General features: G+C 40.6%; 1 protein-coding gene across 2 annotated transcripts; it reads left to right on the top strand.

Moving 5' to 3' along the window:
* Positions 1-22252, top strand: lto1 (LTO1 maturation factor of ABCE1). Of its 2 annotated transcripts, none has more exons than XM_038303042.1 (6): positions 1-18; positions 8064-8142; positions 13716-13821; positions 14580-14650; positions 17767-17884; positions 21967-22252. In XM_038303042.1, the coding sequence occupies exons 2-6, from the start codon at positions 8081-8083 to the stop codon at positions 22036-22038; spliced, it is 429 nt and encodes a 142-aa protein (XP_038158970.1). In that variant the 5' UTR covers positions 1-18; positions 8064-8080; the 3' UTR covers positions 22039-22252. The 2 variants fall into 2 exon arrangements, with proteins under 2 accessions (XP_038158970.1, XP_038158971.1); XM_038303043.1 differs by lacking the exon at positions 1-18 and adding an exon at positions 1697-1701 and having other exon boundaries at positions 8065-8142.
* The last annotated feature ends 1882 nt before the right edge of the window (positions 22253-24134 follow it).

Raw genomic sequence — 24134 nt, 5'->3', positions numbered from 1 at the left:
CAGCAGCAGCAGCAGCAGTGTCATTACCCACCGCTTCAAGATGGCGGAGTGAGGAGACGCTCCCTACCGAGATCTGCACATAAAATTCATAAAACGCGGTAAAGCCCTGACTATATAAACAATAGCACTATTGATTCTCTACAAGACAACATAGACAACATAATACATATTATTTACAACAAAATGCCGAACCAGAAAGGAGCTAAAAGAGGTCTAGAAACATCCAAGTCCAAGCCTGCGTCTGAGAGGGCTAGCGAAGCTAACGTGGCTAGCGCTTCAACCGGTAACGCATTATTTGATAACAGCCACAACTACGCAGCTGCCCCCTTAACTTTGACTTTGCATGAGGAAGAAATTACCGACTTTCCTGCCCTACCTGTTACACCTCTGAAATCGCCAGCACCGAAGAAGGTTATGAATGATCGCAGCAACCCGGAGCCTTCTGCTACAAATGAGATCATATCCAGTCTGTCTGCGCTGATAAACGTCCGTTCTGACAATCTAGAGAGCATGGTGCAGGAGAACACGCTAAAGATTGAGGGTCTCAAAAAGACTATTGACTTTGTATGCGCTGAAATGAATGATGTGAAGATGAAAGTGAATGATCTGGAAAAAAGAGTTACAAGAGAAGAAGGTCGTGTGGATAACTACCAGCAGAGGCTTGATGAGTTGGAAAGATATTCCAGGAGGTGGAATCTCAAACTACAAGGAGCTGAAGAAACTGAGAAAGAAGACATACGAAGAAAAGTGATAGAAATCTGCCAGTCAGTTCTACCAGAACATAAACACAAGCTGCCTGATGCCATTGACACTGTTCACCGTCTTGGAGCCAAACGTACAGGTAACACCAAACCTAGAGGGATCATCATTCAGTTCTCCTCCAGAGTCCTCAGGGATGCAATATGGAAAGCAGCCAAGACATCTTCGTACCTGAAGAACAACCAACTGAGATTCACTGAGGACATGAGCAAGGATGACAGAGAACGACGCAATAAACTTTGGCCCTTGATAGACAAAGCCCGCAAGGAAGGTAAACCAGCGTACTTCGTTGGAGGTCGTGGATTTATCAACAGATCAGAAGTCTTCCCTCCTTCACTCTCAACGAATCCTTAGAAAGGATAATTTCACCTTTTCATTTACAATTTAAATGTGTTCTACACTATACTCTCACTTCCCGTTTCTTTTGAACATTATATATTCTCCTTTAGGCAATATATAATTTAGTTATGAAGTCTTACCTTGTTCTTGTTGTAAGATCCTAAAGTACCATAGTCAAACCAAAATAGATAGCAAAGTGCTATTTTTCAATTATCTCTCTTGTATTATAAAAATTTAGTCAATTCAATTCAGTTTATTTATATAGCGCCAAATTCACAACACATGTCATCTCAAGGCACTTTACAGTTCAACCAGATCATACAGTCAAATTGATACAAAGTTTTCTATCTAAGGAAAACCAGTTGATTGCATTGACTCATTGACTCAAATACAATCCCCCACACTAAGCATGCTTGTAGCGACAGTGGAGAGGAAAAACTCCCTTTTAACAGGAAGAAACCTCCAGCAGAACCAGGCTCAGTGTGAGCAGCCATCTGCCGAGGCCGAGTGGGGTTCAAGGAGACAGAAGCAGAGATACAAGCAGCTGTAAAAGGCGGCCCCGTCCAGGAAACACACAGCCAGGCAGACGAGCTCCAAGGCAGCTCCCATGCCAGAGGACGAAGAGAGCACATCCACTCAGTCACGGTCAGAGAAACAGGACCACACTGGAAAACAGGCCGATCTCCAACATCTATTAACAAGGGTGTTGATAGAAGCAGCACAGCTGATGTTTTTTTCCAGGATGACGTCACAGCCAAACAGGAACAGACGAGGCAAAGCTACTCTGAGGAAAAGCAGAGAGAGCAGAAGGTTAGAGATTGAACTAACAGATTCTGCAGAATAGGAGAACCTCAATAGTCAGGCCTCTTACCGATTTACTACTTAAAGCGTGCAGCTATCGGTCCCCTTCCTTTGTGAACTCCACTTTATCATAAAAGTGTAGTTCTTGTTCTTTATTCTCTGTTATTCTTCTTAAATAACTCTGTCCGTTTCATTTGTATCTCTCAATGCCAGGGGGTTAAGACAAACAGGTAAACGCAAAGCATTATTCTTATTTGCCAAACAATTTAAAACAGATTTTTGTTTTTTTCAAGAGAGTCATTCTACATCTTCTGATGTTAATTTCTGGAAATCCCAGTGGGGAAATGATATGTGGTTATCTCACGGATCTGAGCGCTCCGCTGGATCTGTTTTACATACTGTTTGCGACACTCTAGGTCACTACATTTGCTCAGTAATTGAATGCCTTAACAATACCTTTATTGTTGTTAATATATATGGCTACAATAATATAACGGAAAACAACAAACTATTTGAATCATTAGAAGACAGAATTACTTTTTGGCTTGCCAAATACCCAAACTCAGTCATTTTAATTGGTGGGGACTTTAACATTGCCTTAGACAATACGATGGACAGATGGCCCCATAAGCCGCAGTCCTCATTCAGTGCCAGTTTAAAAAATTTTATGGAGAAATTTAATTTTGTTGATATATGGAGAGAAAAATTCCCAGATGACAAAATCTTTACATGGAGCAATAAAATAGGTTCCAGACAATCCCGGATAGATTTTTGGCTTATTTCCAAATATATTAACAAAGACAATATCGATGTTAACATACTTGCCACCCCTCTTACAGATCATAGAGCTATTCGCATTAGCATCCAGATTTATACCCCAGATAATACATCGTATAAATGTGCTTACTGGAAACTAAATAACTCCTTGCTAAAGCATGATGTGGTTAAAACTCATATTAATAAATTAATTTTATATTATTGGAATAAGGCTAACAAGGAAGGGTCCTTTTGCAACAATTGGGAACTTCTCAAATTTGAAATTAGCAAATTTTTAAGACATTACGGAAGTCAGATCTCTAAATTAAAGAAAGCTGAAGAGGAAGAAGTCATAAGCAAGATCTCCTCCTATTACCTAAAATGCCAAGAAGAAGTTTCAGAGGTAGATAAATTAAATTTAATAGAAAATCAGAATAAACTGGATGCTTTGTATAAACACAAGGCTGAAGGTGCCTTCATCAGATCCAGGAAACGATGGCTGGAAGAAGGAGAACAAAATTCTGCTTACTTTTTTAGACTTGAAAAATACAGATCAAGAATAAACTCTATTTTCCAACTAAATATCAATGACATTATATCAAACAATCCTAAAGAAATTGCAACCTTTTGTACTAAATTTTACTCTAATTTATACAGCTCAAAATATAATAAAGAGATATCAGAATCATTCCTTAACAAAATAAAAAATGTACAAACTATTGATGTAGAAGATAAAAACTACTGTGACAGCCCTTTTACCGTGGAGGAAATTTCTAAGTGCATTAATGCACTCAAGGCCAATAAATCCCCCGGCACAGATGGTTTATCTGCTGAGTTTTATCAATCATTCTCTAAGCATATAGCTCCATTTCTCTTACAGTTATTTCTAGAAAGTATAGAGAACAACACTCTCCCTCCTACCCTGACTCAAGGCCTAATAACACTCATTCCAAAACCAAACAAAGACCCTCTATTTATTGATAATTGGAGACCTATAAGTCTACTCAATAATGAGTATAAAATTATGGCTTCAATACTTGCTTACAGACTTGAAGAGGTTTTGGACACAGTTATTGATGAGACACAATCCGGCTTTATGAGGAACAGACACATCTCTAACAATATTAGACTTGTTCTAGACTTACTTGATTATTCATATCTAGTACCTGATGAAAGTTTTATTCTTTTCCTTGATTTCTATAAGGCCTTTGACACAATAGAACATCAATTCATTTTTCAATCTTTAATAAAATTTGGTTTTGGCCCCTTTTTTTGTAATGCAGTCAGAACATTATACTCCAACTCCAATAGTGTTATTAAATTGCCAAACGGCACCACCCCAAGATTTGACCTAAAACGTGGCATTCGTCAAGGATGTCCCGTTTCACCTTATTTATTCTTACTTTGCTCTCAAATCCTTACAACTCATATCTCCAATAGTACCGTACAAGGAATCAGCTTACCTAACAAAGTACTCATAATCAGCCAGCTGGCAGATGATACCACACTATTTTTAAGGAATGCAAACCAGATCCCTCTGGCCTTAGAGGTGATTAATACTTTTTCCAAAGCCTCTGGCTTATTTTTAAATTTAAAAAAATGTGAATTGCTACCGATTAAGGATTGTCATGCTATTGATATTTGCAATATTCCTATTAAAAAAGAAGTTTCTTATTTAGGAATCTTAATCTCTAAAGACCAGAAGTTAAGATGCTCCTCTAATTTCATACCAATTATACAGAAAACCAAAAATAAACTGAACCAGTGGCTTCAGAGGGATTTATCTCTTAGAGGAAGAATTTTGATTTCTAAAGCTGAAGGATTATCCCGACTGACTTATGCTGCTCTCGCCTTACATTTAGACAATAAAATCTGTAAAGATATTGATCGTATGCTTCTTAATTTTATATGGAAAAATCGTACTCACTATATCAAAAAAAGTGTTATTATGAATAATTATGAATCAGGTGGACTTAACTTTCTGGATTTCTCTACCCTAAATAACACATTTAAAATTAAATGGGCTAAACACTTCCTTAAGAATCCAACCTCTATCTGGAACATTATACCACAACACATTTTCTCATGCTTTGGTGGCTTCAACTTTATTCTACATTGTAATTACAATGTTGAGAAACTCCCTGTAAAACTCTCATCTTTCCATAAGCAGGTGTTCTTAGCGTGGACGCTCATTTATAAACATAACTTCTCACCTCACAAATACCTCATCTGGAACAACAGAGATATTCTATTTAAAAACAGGTCACTCTATCTTGAAACCTGGGTTCAAAATGGAATTTTACTGGTGGCTCAGCTGATTAATAAAGAAGGACGATTAATCAATTACAATGAATTCTGCTCGATATATAATTTTCCATTTAGTATCCAGGAATTCTCCATGGTGGTTAATGCTGTACCTTTGGGCACCTTAATGTTGTTTAAAAACACTAATTATACTCTGTCTGTTCCTCCTTTTATCCCTGCTCTAACCGAATCATCTGTGGGAAAAAGCTGTTTTTCAATGGAGTTTAGGAAAAGCAATGAGAGAATACGCAGATTGTTCCAAGAACTTACTGTTTCTCGTCCAGCCATAACATTTTATTGGAGCCGTTATATCCCAGATATTCACTGCAAAACTGTTTGGATGATCCCCCATAAATATTTAATTATAAACAAGGTGAAGGAAGTGTCATTTAAAATTCTCCATAAAATTTACCCTGCTAAACATTATATGATAAAATATAAACGCGACATAAACACTAATTGCACTTTCTGTGAGAGCCAGCCAGAAACTGTGACACATCTTTTTTGGCTCTGCCCTGTTATACAAAGGTTTTGGTCTGAATTTAGCAGGTTTATTATTGACCATATCTTAAACAATTTTTCTTTATGCTGGGAAAATGTTTTATTTTGTTTCTATAGATTTCATAGAAAGGTTGCTGATCATTTCTTTATAATAAACTTACTAATACTCTTTGCTAAATATTATATTCATAAATGCAAGTTTGCTAATAGGACACCTTGTTTTTCTTTTTTCATTAAAGATATGGGTCTATATGTCAAATCAATAACAGACTCTACAAATCAAAAGGCTCAAAGGACAATCTCGATATGTACGTCTTTGCATGTTCTTATCTAATCACCCCTGGTTGTATTGCTTGAATGTTGTGTTGTTCATTATACTGTTTGTTGTATACTAATTTCATTTAAATAAAGTTCATTGAAAAAAAAAAAAAAAAAAAAAAGCAGTGTCATTACCATAGATATCCATAATAAAGTAATCCATAATCCATAATTTATTATGGATATCTATGGTCATTACCCGATCCGTACCGGAAGCACGATCCGTACCATCAGCTCATTTGCGCGTGCGCAAACAGAATAACTTCCGGTGGCCTTTTTCTTAATTTTTTATTCTTTTGTATTTTTTAGAGGCATGGGTTTCTTTTTGTATATCTTTGTATTTTCGTCAATATTACATTTTCTAAAAATAAAAAAACAGAAATACATAAAAAAGTTCAATCGCCTTGTGATAGTTACTTTGACTGCTCTGAGCATGCGCAAATATACGTCACACAGCGTATATATTTAAATTTGTTTAAATATTCGATTTACTCTGTTCTTAAAGCTACAGTGTGTAATTTTCAGCGACATCTAGCGGTCAGACTGCAGACTGCAGCAACATGAACGTCTCCCCCCCACCGCTTCTCCCCCCCAACAGTACGGCGAGCGTTACGGGACAAAATGTCTTCCACGACGTCCGCATCACCTACCTTCTCAAGTGATGAGGTTTGTTTACATAGATAATTTTACAGATAGTATTTCATTAGTCTGTGTAGGGTATAGATTTCATGTAGACTTAAGATAATAAATATACCCGTTATTTTTTCTACGTCGTTGTGACGTTTTGGTGAGCTGCTTTGCATGGTGATATAAACAGACGAAGTAATTGTAGTCATTAGTTTAACAGCGAGATTGTGTTCGCTGGAAGAATATATATTCCCCGTTTACAGAGTCCAAGTCTTGTTTGTGGCACGGGGGTTACAAGGCAAGGAAGAGGGAAAGGAAGAGGGCAGAGAGGCCGGGGTGAGCGTGCAGCTGGGGCCAGGCGAGAGAGGGGAGCCAGCGGGGTGAGAGCAGAGGAGGAAAGGCTTGAAGATCTCCAAAGGAGCCGGAGAGAAGTAACCGAGGTATATATCCAGAAAATTATTTTACAGAAAATTACTGAATCATTACCTGTGAAACGTCAGGGACGTTGCTGAATAAGTATACTGGAGAGTAACAGCATCATCACGCAGCATGTTATTGTTTTAGACAGGTCTGAGCATCCTGTACTCCAAAAACTGCAGTGATATTAGACAATTGTGTGTATAGGATTAATTACCTGTCCAAGAGAAAACTGGCAACTTGAGCGTCACTTTGAAAACCTTTTTCCTCCATCAGTGACTTCCATCGTGTAAATGCCGTGCCAATGTTGATCCGTGTTTTTTGTCGTTTCTTGTCACTCTTGCGTTTATTCTCGTCGTGTTTCCGCTTCTTAGATGACGGGGGTTCGGTGTCCGCCGCTTTTCGTTGTGATACAGAGTAGGCATGATCCTCCATTCGTCTGATGTTTGGCCACACAGTGCCAAACAGTTTGCAAAGTCACTCACGCCTGCCGCCTTGTTTACCTTTCTTGTTACCGAGGCGCAGTATACCTGCTTCTTCTTCTTCTTTGGTTTCAGGCAGACTAAACGCTTCTCAGGCATAATACTGCCATCTACTGTTCAGTACCGTCTCAGTTCATCTCTCTCAACTTGCCGTAGTTATTTTCGAGCGTCATGGGAGATCTCGCAATCGCTAGTTTGTTGCCTCTGCGCTTGCCGTAGCGCAAAGATGTCAGCCTCCATGGCTGCGAGACCCGCTCCTATGTAATTATAAATAACGAATTCTAAGGCAACGCAAATGTTATGGTTAAAAGGCTGAGCTCATAGGTGATGATAAATAACATAGTTATGTATAATATATTAAATTTCTGAATTTATATGCCTGTAATTATTACACACTGTAGCTTTAACTATGCACTCCAGCAGTACTGATCCCACAATAGATTAATTTGCTACCTTTCGTGACCTGCAGTTTTTCATTGATAAGGGAACATTTCCCGAAAATTTGGATTTTTATTCCAGAAAAATGAAGTCAAGCAATACAATGGATTGAATTTAAAAAGCATCCATTTCTTCCAGAAAAGTCTTCAGTATTGTCTTTACGATGTAGTTTGGTATTCTTTAATTATTTAAGGATATAAATAAAGTTTTTTCAGTACCGTAATTACATTGTTTTTTGGCGACCCGGAAGATATTCTCTTCGCGCAGGCGCAAATGAGCTGATGGTACGGATCGTGCTACCGGTACGGATCGGGTAGCGACAAGCAGCACCAGGGCAGATGGCGGACGGCAGGCAGGAAGCAGACGAGCTGTTTGACAGGATTCTGTTGGCGGATGAGAGGTGGGTGACACCCGGCATGCAGGTGAACTGATTCCGCTTTAGCTGTCTGAACGATCCGATCCGGTTTATCTGCTGATGCTGAACCGGAAGCTGCTCCATACACGGACAGAAATATGGCTGAAACTGTGTGAGATAAAGGCTCTGTTCGAAATCCTGGGCTGCATCCTCCAAGGACGCGGTCTACCTAGACTGGATCCTTGGAAGTCCGTGAAAATAAGGAGACGGGAAGAGTTTTGGCTGTGAATTCTAACAGATCTACCCTTCGGCTGGTTTTACCACCGTAAGCTCTGTTGCTTAACAACCGTGAAAGTTGACACACAAAGCAGGAAAAGAATGAAAACCGAAGTTTTCAAAACTGTTTATTTATTTCTTTTTTATTATAAAGTGAACAAAGACTTATGAGAATCCAGAGTGGAATAAAGGTTCCAACCACCGGGAGCAGGAACAAATCAAATCAAATGTAATGCATTCTGCACATCTCTGATGTTGCTGCTATTTTCAAATATCCATTACTGTAAAATTGGTTATTTATTCTCCAGTTTGATATTGTTTATAACACTTTACAGTATTGTATTGTTCAAATTTTAACTCTTCCCTATTATGCTATTCTTTTTTCTACATTTTTCTAAGGTCCACATTTGTGTGACCATTTTCAATAATATTTCTGCTGCTGTAAATCTGCCCATTGTGGGACAATAAAGGGATTTTCTATTAGATTCTATAAAAGTGGAAGAAAGATAGAAGTAAATCTAAACAATGTATGTATAAAAATATATCTGCAAAATCTCTAATATTCAACAACAAAAAATACTTAGGTAAGCATATTGTGCAAAACAGCAATAAAAAAATTAAAGTTCTATCAGATTTATAGTCCCCCCCCTGCAGATATATTGGAATCTGTCCTTAAATTCCAGCCAAACTCATTTACACAGTAACAGATAAAAACCTTTAGATAAATCAAACCTTTCCGCCACATATGTGACTGAATAACCATTAAAACAACTATTTTCATTCATCTCAGACGGAACTATTCACTGACTGGATTATATTAAACTGAACTTCTAATTTTCACCACTGTTCGGCACCAAGTAACCTTTCCTCTGATCACGGAGCAGCCGGCTTGCTATGACATAATCGTCCTTCGAATCTGGCCTTCTGAGGACGCAGCCCATGAATTCAAACATGGCGGTAGTCTCCCTCAGACTGATGCTGACTGGGCAGTGTTGCCATGGTGACATGAGGGGGTTCTGCTGACAGGGACAAACTGTTTACAATAGAATAGAATAGAATAGAATAGAATAGAACATCCCTTTATTGGGGGAATTGTGTTTCATCAGCAAAAGATTTTCAGCAAAAGTTAGTGATGGATTCATGAATGGAGATCATAGATCTCTATTTATTCACTGGATTCCCCGAAAAAAGTGAAGCCACCGGCCGCCATATTGGTGCTCCCTAGTTAGACCGGTCAGAATGTAAACAATCTGTGCGCTACAGCATCAAACAACCATGATGTTCTAATTTTCAGGGAGGCTGAAGACTTTTAAAATAAAGATAAATTCATCACTATGATCCAGACTGGAAATCATGTAATATAACATATTATACAATCCATCACAATGAAATGAATGTTAATGGAGCGGAATAATACAGATGAGCCAAACGTGCTAATTTGATGAAGAACATGTAATATACCTGGATTGATGACATTGTTGTGGTAATTACTTCTTACAGGTGTGGTAATGCATGCAAGATCAAATGTTTCAGTTCCTTTTTTTCCATCAATGTAACCTGCAATATATTTCAGCTCATTACTTTTTCAAATGAGAAATATAACAAACATTAAAGGATCGACAGCTTCATCCACTTCATAAAGAATAACTACATTTCACTATACTTTCTATTTTCTAATGTTAGACCCAATGTCAGTGTCTAACTCAGTCAGTGTCTTCCAGTCAGTCTGAGATAGCCAGACTAATGTTAGTCTGCAGACTAAACTATAGGATCCATCGGCTATAGATGGATTTACTGCTTAGTTCATCCACTGACTGGGAAATGACCTGAGGAACGTCTTCCTGCAGACAGAAAACTGCTGGTTTCTGCAGCCAAATGCTGCACAGGGAGGAGTTTTACTGCGCGTCTCTGTGGGAGTGGGGAGTACCAAGATGGCGGTTGGTGGCTTCACTTTTTCCAGGCAATCAGCGACCCAGTGAATAAATAGAGGTCAGTAGAGCGTGTGGTTTCCATGAAAGTCATGTGACCGATCCAGGTGGGTTTCTAACTGAGTGATTCACTAAACTGGGTTTAAAATGTTTCTGTCAACATGAAGCATCTGCTAAAAAAAGTCATCTTTTGCAGTTTATCAGTAAAATGATCCAGAATGTTTAGGTACGTTTAGGAACCTTTTTATTTTAATTTTCTCATTGTGTCATCCTTTTCCTCTCAGTTATCACTTACCTTAAATTTCAATTACTTGAAATAAAGTTAATTTCTAATTGACTCTTAGTTTATTTACTGTTTTTACTGCACTTAATGTTTTTAAAAAAGGATTTAAAGCATCCTCATTTCAATTCCTCAAATCAATTCAGTTTAGACAAGAGGTCACGGATTAGCGGACCACGGCCCAGATCCGGACCCAACCGGATTTTAAACATTTATAACTGCTGGAAGAACTGCATTTTATTTCCTAATTTTATTTCAGTGTTAAACAGTTTAAAGTTTACTTGGTTAGCCCTGGTTTAGTCTGTCCAATCAGCTGCCTGCAGTGTCTCTAAATGTCCAGCAGGTGTCAGTATTCTGTGAGAGGGATCAACGCAGCATTAGTAGTTTGGCTTCAAAATGACTTGTTATCACTAGTAAAAGTGATCACACAGTGTGGGCCTTTAAAGTTATAAAAATAATAGACTGACAGAGTTAAAAAAATAAAATGAAACTGTATAGTTTTATATTGTACTGTACAGACTTTCTAAATCTAAATATAAATACTGCAGCCACCCTAAGAATACATAATAAACAGCTGTGGACATTTTTACAGTAGTGAATCTGGGAAAATATGAAAGGTCCTTCTCTACATCATGGTAGGTCTGTCTGTGGGACAGTTTAAGGAAAAAACTCATTTCCAGTTTTTAACCCTTTCAGCTGACACTGATTGTGAGCAGCTGGACGGTAAGTTCCTGACATCAGCTGGATCGCTGCACAGAACCGGCAGCCAAATAATGGCGGCGGTGTGTCAGATCAGCATTCCAATAGTCAATACGCATGAGCGTGTATCCCTTTAGTGATGTGAAAGAAAAAAACAATTCATGGTCAGATCTCCATATGCTTCAAAAAACAAACCAAAAAGATAGTAATTAAATAGTTCTTTTGTACATGACTAAAGGGATACACGCCCGTTAGGGTAGTTTAAAGTCTACTTTTCATACCAAACTTAAGGGATGAACAAACGAGATGAACTAAATGAATAAAATCGAAAACTAAAGGGATCAACTAAAATGATAAAGAGATAAACCTAATTTTTAGGCAACATCAGTGTGAGGATATTTAGGAGGTTTACTCCCAGTGAACCGAGGCTGAAGGCAGCACATCAAGAGCCAATCAGCCAGCAGGGCCAGCTCATTAAAGGAAAGGCTTCCTGTTGGATTTATGGTTGATTATTACCGTCCAGATGATGACAGACACAGGAACAGCAGTGTGACAGTGGCCATGGCATCTTTAGAGGATTCCTGGTTGGTAGGAGCTGCATTAGCATTGAATTGATTGTCTGTATAAAACCTACAGGTGCTGGTCATAAAATTAGAATATCATGAAAAAGTAGATTGATTTCAGTAATTCCATTTAAAAAGTGAAACTTGTATATTAAATTCATACATTACATACAAACTCATATATTTCAGATGTTTATTTTGTTTAATTTTGATGATTACAAATGACAACAAATGAAAATCTCAAATTCATCATATCAGAAAATTAGAATATTACTGAAGACCAATAAAAACAAAGGATTTATAGAAATGTTGGCCAACTGAAAAGTATGAACATGAAAAGTATGAGCATGTACAGCACTCAGTATTTAGTTGGGCCTCCTTTGGCCTGTATTACTGCAGCAATGCGGCGTGGCATGGAGTCGATCAGTCTGTGGCACTGCTCAGGTGTTATGATAGCCCAGGTTGCTCTAATAGTGGCTTTTAGCTCTTCTGAATTGTTGGGTCTGGTGTATTGCATCTTCTTCTTCACAATACCCCATAGATTTTCTATGGGGTTAAGGTCAGGAGAGTTTGCTGGCCAATTAAGAACAGGGATACCATGGTCCTTCAACCAGGTACTGGTAGCTTTGGCACTGTGTGCAGGTGCCAAGTCCTGTTGGAAAATGAAATCTGCATCTCCAAAAAGTTGGTCAGCTGCAGGAAGCATGAAGTGCTCTAAAACTTCCTGGTATGTGGCTGCGTTGACCCTGGACCTCAGAAAACACAATGGACCAACACCAGCAGATGACATGGCACCCCAAACCATCACTGACTGTGGAAACTTTACACTGGACTTCAAGCAACGTGGATGAAGTGCCTCTCTTCTTTTCCTCCAGACTCTGGGACCTTGATTTCCAAAGGAAATGCAAAATTTACTTTCATCAGAGAACATGACTTTGGACCACTCACCAGCAGTCCAGTCCTGTTTCTCTTTAGCCCAGGCAAGACGCTTCTGACGCTGTCTGTGGTTCAAGAGTGGCTTGACACAAGGAATGGGACAGCAGAAACCCATGTCTTTCATACGTCTGTGTGTGGTGGTTCTTGAAGCACTCACTCCAGCTGCAGTCCACTCTTTGTGAATCTCCCCCACATTTTTGAAGGGGTTTTGTTTCACAATCCTCTCCAGGGTGCGGTTATCTCTCTTGCTTGTACACTTTTTTCGACCACATCTTTTCCTTCCCTTCGCCTCTCTATTAATGTGCTTGGACACTGAGCTCTGTGAACAGCCAGCCTCTTTAGCGATGACCTTTTGTGTCTTGCCCTCCTTGTGCAAGGTGTCGATGGTCGTCTTTTGGACAACTGTCAAGTCAGCAGTCTTCCCCATGATTGTGTAGCCTATAGAACTAGACTGAAAGACCATTTAAAGGCTTTTGCAGGTGGTTTGAGTTAATTAGCTGATTAGAGTGTGGCACCAGGGGCCATCAATTTTGAACCTTTTCACAATATTCTAATTTTCTGATATGATGAATTTGAGATTTTCATTTGTTGTCATTTGTAATCATCAAAATTAAACAAAATAAACATCTGAAATATATGAGTTTGTATGTAATGTATGAATATAATATACAAGTTTCACTTTTTAAATGGAATTACTGAAATCAATCTACTTTTTCATGATATTCTAATTTTATGACCAGCACCTGTAGAACTAAACGCTATTTCTGACATTTAGAATTGAAAAAGCTTTTTGGATGGAAGAGAAACGTCTTCAAACCTGGAAATAAAGTCCAGTGGATTGTTTTTTTTACTTTCTTTGGAACCCAAGTAATGTTTTCTGGGTTTTTTCTCTTATTGCGGATTTTTTTTTAAAAGCAATTTTTTTCTCCTTTGCAGGTTCCGTGGTGAAGGTTATCAGGAGGGCTTTGAGAGGGGAACGGCCAGGGGTCTGCAGAACGGCCGTAGACACGGCACCTCCCATGGAGCCAAGCTGTCCTCAGAGGTGAAGCTCCGTCAGGTTCTACAGATGCAGGCCTGAGCCTCCCTACTGATGGTTAATCAGGCATCTAGAAGCCAAACTACTAATGCTGCGTTGATCCTGTCTCAGAATACTGACACCTGCTGGACATTTAGAGACACTGCAGGCAGCTGATTGGACAAACTAAACTGTTTGATCTGATGACCTGGAACAATGATATCATTAAAGTTATTGGAGGTTATATTCTATTATTTCATATCTATGTTTAAATTGGATATATCTTTGAAAGTTTAGATGCAGCCAATAAATAATGTAAATATTTATCATAACGTTAAAATTTAGGGGAAAATATAAATGAGGATGCTTATGGACTAAGATTTTAAATCATTTTTTAAAACATTAGGTGCAGTAAAAACAGTAAATAAACTAAGAGCCAATTTGAAACTAAATTTAATTCAGATAAGTTTAGTGATAACTGAGAGGTAAAAGACACAAGGAGAAAATAAAAATAAAAACGTTCCTATTCCTTTTAGGCTCATTTTAACCATAAACCTCAAAAGATGAGAGTTTGCCGTTAAAGCAGCATCACTAGCCTTCATGCAGCACAGAAACAAACTCCTCTGATCATGGATCCTGTCCCTAGAGGCAGGCGGCTCACGGCCATGCCTCTAGTTTGTATGTTGAAGATGTGATTAGTGGTCATTAATGAAACCAGAGGTCTGCTGTGGTTGTTCCAGTTTCATTCCAGTTTAATTTGTTCCACATGACGTTTTTCTTGACAGATCTCCTTCTATCATGGATTTGCTGTCACTTGGAGGAGTCTGCTGCAGGGTAACGCTGACGACAGGTCCAGGTAGGCTCCACCTGGAATAAACTGAAGGTCGTCAGGGTTCAGCCTGTACCACAGAGGGTTAGCGCCACGCTACAGATCAGTTTTATACATGACAATAATGTAACATTATCAGTAGAGACGGTGAGATGAAGCCAAATAGCTTTAACCATCCCCACAGTTCATGAAGCTTCATGTCAACATGTCGCCACCTACTGGTGGAGAGCAGAACTACACTTAGTAATATAATCTGGGATTATTTCTCTTGTTTTTTCCCCCAATTTAACTTCCTTTTAAATTGTTAATGATTGATTTATATAATAAAATCGTTTGTAAGTTGTTGTTTTTTTTGTCTAAAATGTCTTAGAACAGAAAAATCATTTAAGGTTCACTGTTTTTCTGCCATTTTAGTGAAATAAGCTCAAGCAGACAGTGAAGGTGCAAATTGGGCAACGATGAGCAGAATGAAAGGCGTTACTCATTTTAATCACAGTTTGTCCACCGTTTGGTTTTAATCTGGTTGGAAGTTTTGTGTTCAACCAATCTTTGGTTATGACAGAGTTTATATTTCTATATTTGTACTTGAGCAAACCAACACTAATGAGTCACATTAGCCAAAATACTTTTAAGTATTATCCCAGCTTACAAAAGTCTACAGGGGGTTTGGAACCAGCAACCTCAGGAGTGAAAGTCAGTGTCATTACATACATAGTTTATTCTAACCAAAATAGTTTTAGCCAACTAGATTGGTTGGAAAAACAACCAATCTGTTCTCAGAATCTATTATACTGACAGCAGTTCTCCTCCAAACTCCACATCTGGACTGAATACTGAGGCTGTTTAGATTCCTGTGGAAGTTCTGGGCGAGCTGAACCGCTTCCTGGAGCGCTGACATGGCATGGCGGTAGCAAGGCCTCCGATGTCATCTATTTTGGCCCCTCCCCTAAATGAAGCAAACCTCGACAGGCTCTTTGGGGAAACGCCCCCTCCTTTGCTCTACACACGCCTTAAACCCTCGGCTCATCTCATAACATCACTAATTATCAGAAGTCGTAATATTACCAGAATAAAGTTGTATTTTATGAAAATTTAAGGAAATATTAAGTCTTTTAGCATCAGATTATTATCAGGATCACATTTTTGAAATGAGCTGGAAGCTTTCTTTCTGAAACGGGTTGAGCTCTGATGACTTCTTTCTCCTAAAATTTCATCTTTATTCTTGTAATTAAAAAAGCAAAATCTCCAGCCTGGCCCTAATGCTCCGTGCTAACCCTGCATTCAGGCTCCAGTTACCAAATAAAAAGAAGCTCACTGTGTGAACCAGCAGAGCAGCAGGTCACGCCTTTACTATCTATGTGTTCAGATCTATGGAGCACATTTCTAAATGCTGTAGGGACCAAAAAACCAAAATGAAGAAATGTTTGGTGGAAGCCCAGCCCTGAAAATCGTACCAACTAGCTGACCAGCAGACACCAGTACCCCACCTCCACCCTGCTGGCCCATTGCTGCTCCAACCACGGATCCATCAATCCAGTAGAGGTTCTTCCATTTCTTGGCTTTTGCTTGTTTGGATTCAGCCTTTCTGACCGCCTCATACCCTGAAGGTGAACAGATTCTTTTCCAGCCTCCCCATTTCATTTCCAAATGTTGGATGGTGTGTCATCATTCCCTAATATCTATTCTTCCAGAAGATGAATCTTTGTTTGCCCTGAAGGGCCTTAGAAACCGTCTTTCAGGCTACCTTCATACTGCAGCCTTAATGCTTATTTGCTAAATCCCATTTTTCTGCGTGGTTGTTCACATTTCCAAATGTTTGCGTCTTGTACGTTTTCTTCTGTGTGAACTGCATTCATACAGCTTTAGTGTCCCGCACTCGCATTAGAGGACGCAGTGATGTCATAAGTCACGAGTATGCTCTGTGTTTACCGAGGTAAACATGGATGGTAGCACTGCAGTGCATCTAGCGATGTTTCGTTTCTCTCCCAACCTCAGCCAGTTGATCAACAACACCATCTTTTCATAAAGGTAGAGAATAAAGTCTGCTCTCTGCAGCATCGTCCGCCATGATTGCTTTTATTCTTCCTGGTTCTCCTAAAGCCGGGCGTACACTGTACGATATTTTCCATCGTTGCACGCAGCTACAGCTCACACTGTACGATAAGACCGAAGGGTTTAAAAGTTCGCAGTTCACGATGTTTGTTCTAACGCTGTGCAACCCAACGCTCTGATGCGATTTACCTGCTCACACTGCACGTCTAAAAACAACATCGGACTCAGCGCCGAGAGATGGCGCTGGTCAAACCCGTCAGTCTGGAAGAAGAAGAACTCCCTGGTTTGGACATGCGCAGTGCTGGAGGTTCTGGTCAATCGGCTGGTAGCTCTGCTTCAACAGCAGGATTTACCCACGACCACCTGACAACAGCCGACTGGATTTCACACATGTTTGATTTCCCCCGACCTTACGATTCCTGATGGGGGGTGGTCGTTAGAGGCTGATCGCCTCCCGTTACCCCTGGACTCTACACCACGCACCATCAGGCTGAACGTCGGCCCGATTAAAAAAAAACATTCTCATGTGGCTGAAGAATCTGCCCAAAAAGGGCAAAAACTGGTACAGCGTACGCCCGGCTTTAGAGTAGAAACGATCTGATCCGTATCCGATTCAGGACCACGGAGCCAAGAGGCCTGGGTCACTGGGAAAGAATCGGATCTGTGTTGAAAAAAGTCAGGAAAAGATCAGATGTAATCATTCTTTAATTTGATGTCCCAGTCTGCCTAAGCCAGGCTTTTCATTTAATCAGCTAAACTTAATGTTACTGCAGAACAGGCAGAGACTGAATGTTTAATCATCAGAATAACAACAAATAAATATTTACCATTGTGACTAATAAAGCATGGCTGGTGAAGCGACGGCGGCGTAGAAGCCAGCTGGGTATGAGGAGCGGAGGGAGCTTCTCCTCCCATGGAGGCCGTATCCGCTAAATAAGGAAAAATACCTGGATATCTGATCTCAGGGAGGATGGCTTCATCTTCCTGTACAAAGTCCTCTTTCGGCTAATGAACATCTTCCTGGTTGATAAATGTTCTTTCAGCTCCTGATGCCAAATCCGGTCTCTGTTTGTTTGTTTTTTTTGTCCCAGGAAGCGTCTGAAGGCGCTAGAAGCTCTGCTGAATTTGATCCAAAGGTCTCCTCTGGAGGATCCGCAGTCCGTTAAGCTTCAGGAGGACATGGAGAAGCTGAGAGCCAAGTTTAGACAGGTATGCCTTCCTGCTTCAGGCTGACTGATCCACTGAAATCCTCTGACCTCATGACGCTCGTTTTCTCACACCCTGCAGTGTGTCGTGTGGTCGGAAAATTTAGATTTCTCTTGTCTTATATATTTAGTTATGCTATCCAGTGAAAAATGTTTTTCCTCAGTTTGTTTTTTTCGTGCAAGACTCTGACACAACCTTCAAAGTTTTATCATCAACATAAGTAAAGAAGTAAAACTGATTACTGAGCCATAAGGGCTGTAAGACGGTCTGTTCTCTCTTTGCAAAGATAGGAAAATAAATGGCCGACTGAATGGAATACACTATATTGCCAAAAGTATTTGCTCACCCATCCAAATTATTGGAATCAGGTGTTCCAATCACTTCCATGGCCACAGGTGTATAAATTCAAGCACCTAGGCATGCAGACTGTTTTTACAAACATTTGTGAAAGAATGGGTCGCTCTCAGGAGCTCAGTGAATTCCAGCGTGGAACTGTGATAGGATGCCACCTGTGCAACAAATCCAGTCGTGAAATTTCCTCGCTCCTAAATATTCCACAGTCAACTGTCAGCTGTATTATAAGAAAATGGAAGTGTTTGGGAACGACAGCAACTCAGCCACGAAGTGGTAGGCCACGTAAACTGACGGAGCGGGGTCAGCGGATGCTGACGCGCATAGTGCGAAGAGGTCGCCAACTTTCTGCAGAGTCAATCACTACAGACCTCCAAACTTCATGTGGCCTTCAGATTAGCTCAAGAACAGTGCGCAGAGAGCTTCATGGAATGGGTTTCCATGGTCGAGCAGCTGCATCCAAGCCATACATCACCAAGTGCAATGCAAAGCGTCGGATGCGGTGGTGTAAAGCACGCCGCCACTGGACTCTAGAGCAGTGGAGACGCGTTCTCTGGAGTGACGAATCGCGCTTCTCCATCTGGCAATCTGATGGACGGGTCTGGGTTTGGCGGTTGCCAGGAGAACGGTACTTGTCTGACTGCATTGTGCCAAGTGTAAAGTTTGGTGGAGGGGGGATTATGGTGTGGGGTTGTTTTTCAGGAGCTGGGCTTGGCCCCTTAGTTCCAGTGAAAGGAACTCTGAATGCTTCAGCATACCAAGACATTTTGGACAATTCCATGCTCCCAACTTTGTGGGAACAGTTTGGAGCTGGCCCCTTCCTCTTCCAACATGACTGTGCACCAGTGCACAAAGCAAGGTCCATAAAGACATGGATGACAGAGTCTGGTGTGGATGAACTTGACTGGCCTGCACAGAGTCCTGACCTCAACCCGATAGAACACCTTTGGGATGAATTAGAGCGGAGACTGAGAGCCAGGCCTTCTCGTCCAACATCAGTGTGCGACCTCACAAATGCGCTTCTGGAAGAATGGTCAAAAATTCCCATAAACACACTCCTAAACCTTGTGGACAGCCTTCCCAGAAGAGTTGAAGCTGTTCTAGCTGCAAAGGGTGGACCGACGTCATATTGAACCCTATGGATTAGGAACGGGATGTCACTTAAGCTCATATGTGAGTCAAGGCAGGTGAGCAAATACTTTTGGCAATATAGTGTATATCAATCTCCGTTTATTTAATTAGGTTTAATATTTAAATACTTTTCCCCCACTACAGTCGGCAGTAGGGCTGTCTGTTCAATTCTATTCAGTTTATTTCTATAGCTCCAATTCACATCATGTCATCTCAGGAACTTTCCAGTTCACCAGATCATCCAGTCAGATTGATTCAAAGTTTTCTATCTAAGGAAAACCAGCTGATTGCATCAACTCGTTGACTCTTCAACAATCCCTCACACTAAGCATGCTTGTAGCGACAGTGGAGAGGAAAAACTCCCTTTGAACAGGAAGAAACCTCCAGCAGAACCAGGCTCAGTGTGAGCGGCCATCTGCTGAGGCCGACTGGGGTTCAATGAGACAGAAGCAGACATAGAAAAGGAAGCAAAAAGCAGAGAGAGCAGAACGTTAGAGATTGAACTAACAGATTCTGCAGTGGGAGAATAGAGATAGAATGAAGCAGAATGATGAAATAGGGGTCCCTATGTCCTCCAGCATTCTAAGCCTATAGCAGCATAACTATAGAGATAAAGGAAAAGGAAAGTTTTAAGCCTAGCCTTAAAAGTAGACAGGGTGTCTGCCTCACAGACTAAAAGTGGTAGTTGGTTCCACAGGAGAGGAGCCTGATAACTAAAAGATCTGCCTCCCATTCTACTTTTAGAAATTCTAGGAACCACTAGTAAACCTGCAGATTGAGAGCAAAGTTCCTATAATCTCTGGGTATCTCCCTCCCCTTAAGCCCGGCGGGCCCGGTACAGGGCCCAACAGACACCTGCTCATGTTCATCTATTCATAGAAATGGCTAAAACTCAGTCACATGGTGTTTCATCCACACGCATTTCAAATGGGGCTTTAAAATTTTTAAACATGTTTCAAAATCATTTTTTCACAAGTACTATTTGTTTTATAGCTGTGTAAATAAATAACATTAGATTTAAAATTCCACCTGACGTGTGACTCTGCAGGAGTAATGCAGCAGCAGGTATTAATTTTTAGCCCCGCCCCCTAATGGCATCATTGGAAACTAGAGGCTCAGACCTTTCCGAGGAGGGGTCAGAGGTCATTGTGTGACCATTTCAGGGGATGTAACCGTTATGCGTTACATAAGCTGCTCTGTTATTCTTATTTTCTGTTCAGTTTGGTGATTTTATTGGTAAATTTCAATGAAACAAATCTTAGGAGCAAAGGCTTTATCTCATGCAGAAGGTCTCCATTAATGGAAATCAGCATATCTGTCTGATCAGATTCACTTTTATGAGCAGAAAAATGCAGTTTTGCACTTTTGGTAATTTTTGCACTATTGGTCAGTCCAAATTTGCTTGACTTATAGTCAAGATGAGGATCTATAAAGTCTGAGGTTTCATCCAGAGTTTCAGCTGAGCTTCCATGGTGTTTTTCAGTGTTGGACAAGGCTAAATATTTTTTCTTTGTTTAATCACCTATAAATCAGACATGGTGACATTTAAAATAGGGGTTCCGCCTGAAAAATATCCCTCAGTGCCTTTCTGTCACAGAATTAAAACAATTTTATTTCCAATTTATAGTTTGGGAGCTGGACTTGCTTTGATTCCCATGGAATTTCAGGTTTTAGCTCCTAAGACTCTCTGGGCTTTTGTTCAAACGATAAAAAAAAAGTACCTGTTTTTCTTTCTATGCATGTCCTTCTGCCTGAACGACGAGTTCTTCATCATCATCATCCCTCAGCAGCGTGACCCATCCCTGAGTGGTGTTATTGGTGGGATGGCCTCTGATATCCCAGGCAGTACTAGTCTTGTTCCAATCTGTTTGTGTGAAATGGGAACACCATCGAGCACCAAGCAGCCCTGTTAAGCTGCGTTCACCCCAAACCTTTGGCCAGTTTCCTCCCTCTTAGTCACCTTGAAGTTCCTCTGGCTTTGAAGGCTCCGCCATCATGGATTCAGCTCATCATCACGGACATAGATTCAATGAGCCACTGGGAAAACTGTCGGCATTCCTGGGTTCACTGAATTCCCAGAGATGAAACCATTATGGGTAATAGCTCCGCCCCCTCCAGACGCTGCGTCTGGCTGACGGACGCTGTCTGGGACCCGGTTCGGGGCGCTGCTGTCCCTCATTGGGGGTGGAATCACCGGGATGACTGATAGAAGGTGTGACGGTATTCTGGAACTCAGTTAGGAGCAGTGGGAAATCAGAACAGGAACCAGGCTGTGCCTCCTTCTGGTTCTAAGGAACCTCAGCAGGAGAAAGAAGGTAGCAGCAGAGGAGAGAAGGCTACGCCTGGCTGGAGCTAGCCTCTAGAGGCTGAGGGAGTTGATGGTGCTAACTGTTGTTAAACATGCATGACGGTTCAGGCTCATGTTTGCTTATTGTCCTGAGATGATGGGAAGATCTTAAAGCCTGAAGACCTGCTGCTCTTTGCCTTCCTGTGATTAAAGGCCTGCAGCCAGAAAGTCTTTATAATCTGTCTGAAATTCTGAAATAGGATGAAACTATGAAGGTTCCTTAGTTGCTGTTCTCACTGGTTCCTCTTTCTTCCAGGTCTGTTCGATGCTAAACGTCTCCACTGACTTCAAAGAATACATCAAGACAGCTGAAGGGACTTCGTTCTGATTGTTCCAGGGGGGCCAGGCGGGGGCTGCCCTCACAGACGGGTCGCTCTGCAGGATGTTTAGGGCCGTAAAGCCAGAGGGCGTGGCCTAATGGCTCCGCCCTAACTGCTGTGGAAACCTTTGGGTTTGTGCTGATCCAGGCTCTGCCTGATGAAGAAGCACCTGAGAAGCTGAGGCTGTACTGGAGTGATTGATGGGTTGGGGTGGGGGGGGGGGGCTTATCAATCAACTGATGGGATGGACTTCTCCGCACACGCTGTGATCAAACTTTCTAATTACAGATGTGAGGAAACGGTTTGTTTGTGTTTTACCAATAAATCAATTGTTGCCATTTTTTTCCTCTGGTTCCTTCTTCCAAACCCACTGAACTCAAATAGAAAATACAGGAAGAGAAACTGAATGTCATCATTATTCTCTCTTTTTGATTGGTAAGAAATGAAATAGCAACTTCAGAGCAGCCTTTGAGCCACAAGGTGGCAGTATCGTGTCCTCTCTGCTCCATGTGCCATAATCTGCATGGAGCAGACAGTCTACCATTAACAGATTCTCCCTCATTTCAGCTTCATCTTTCTTTTTATGAGTGTGATTCTCAGTCATCCAGGTCATAGTCAAGTTTTAAAAAGTTCAAATTCAATCCACTGGACTTTGTTTCCAAGTTTGAAGACGTTTCTCTTCCGTCCAGGAAGCTTTTTCTATTCAAAATGTCAGAAATAGCGTTGAGGTCCAGGTTTTATCCAGCAGCCCATCAAAGCCTGGTTTTAGTTTAGAAAACATGTAAATAGAAACAGATGAATGGGTCCCCCCCTTTGGAATGGGGGTGGTTTGGCTTCTTTGTTAGCCTGCATGCCCCATACCTGTCTATGTCACCTGTGAAGGGGTTGGGGCTGCGATGATAGCGGGGGGGGATCAACTGAAACACTGCTGCAGCTGAGACAAAGACCCCAAGCTGTAACCGTTATTAGCTGAATGAAGTTACATGGTTTTAAAAGGGAACGCCATTTTTTATATTTATATGTTTTAAAAACAATGGAGCTGTGCTTGCTTTGATTCGGATGACGTCATACACATTCTGCTTTGTTTTAAAAGATTGAAATATAAAAAATCTAACGGCGGATGTCTGGGGGACAGTGATTGGCCTCCATGTTCTGAATGCTGGCGTACCATAAAGAATAAAGGATGAACAGTTTAGTTTGTGTCTTCAAGTCGTTGCCCATAGGAAGACGTTACTTGGATCTAACCTAACAGAATATCTTCAGAACGTCTCCAAATGACACTAAACTCATATGGGTGAGTAGAACATGATGGAATAACGGAAAATCAAGGACCCAATGTAAAAAAAAAAAGGCGTTCCCCTTAAACTGTGTTTATCATTTATCTGCTGCTATTTTGAACCGACATTAATGAATGTATTGACATTGGTTCTCCTCTTGAATACCCTTTATAAGCTACCTGAACTGACTCTTGGATCCCGTCCTCCCCTCTTTTAAATTATTCATTTAGTCTACCTTGTCTTTTATTTTCTAGTAGCATGTAGTGCTTTTCATAGGTGTTAGATTTCTGCAATCCTGGATTATTAGAAATAAAGACATCATTGTTCAAGCTGCCGTCATTTGTGCTTCATACAGTGAATGGTTTATCACTCAGGTCAGATTCACCCTCCTTTTGGTGATATTTGAATAAACAGAGACAGAAATTTCTTTGGTTGTAATTAATAGCTCTGCTAATAGCCTAGCCTAAGTCACTAAATTGGTGGGAATAACTGGATTTCAACAGCTAGTCCAGAATTACGCGCTGCTTTTGATGGATAAATTACGTCGTTCCTGCGTTTCTTTCAGTCTGTTCGATTTCAACTCATGCTTTGTCACAGATTCCAATCTTAAGGAAGCCTGGATTTAGAAGCCAAAGTTTTGTGGAAAGTAGTTGTTTCCTATTGCCACTGACTTTAATTAAATCTTTGAACCTAATATTTAAAATATATTTGAGTAATGCTTTGGTCTGACCGCATTAAAACTGTCCAGTCCAGTCATTCAGCAACACTAGTTCATCCCAGGTTATCCATATATTAGATGAATAAATCTCAAGTTACTGGAACCCGAG

Source organism: Cyprinodon tularosa, unplaced genomic scaffold, assembly GCF_016077235.1.
Source record: "Cyprinodon tularosa strain WSP-4 unplaced genomic scaffold, ASM1607723v1 ctg502, whole genome shotgun sequence".
NCBI classification, from domain to species: domain Eukaryota; kingdom Metazoa; phylum Chordata; class Actinopteri; order Cyprinodontiformes; family Cyprinodontidae; genus Cyprinodon; species Cyprinodon tularosa.
The sequence above is the reverse complement of the archived record's forward strand: the minus strand, read 5'-3'. Positions and strand labels throughout refer to the sequence as shown.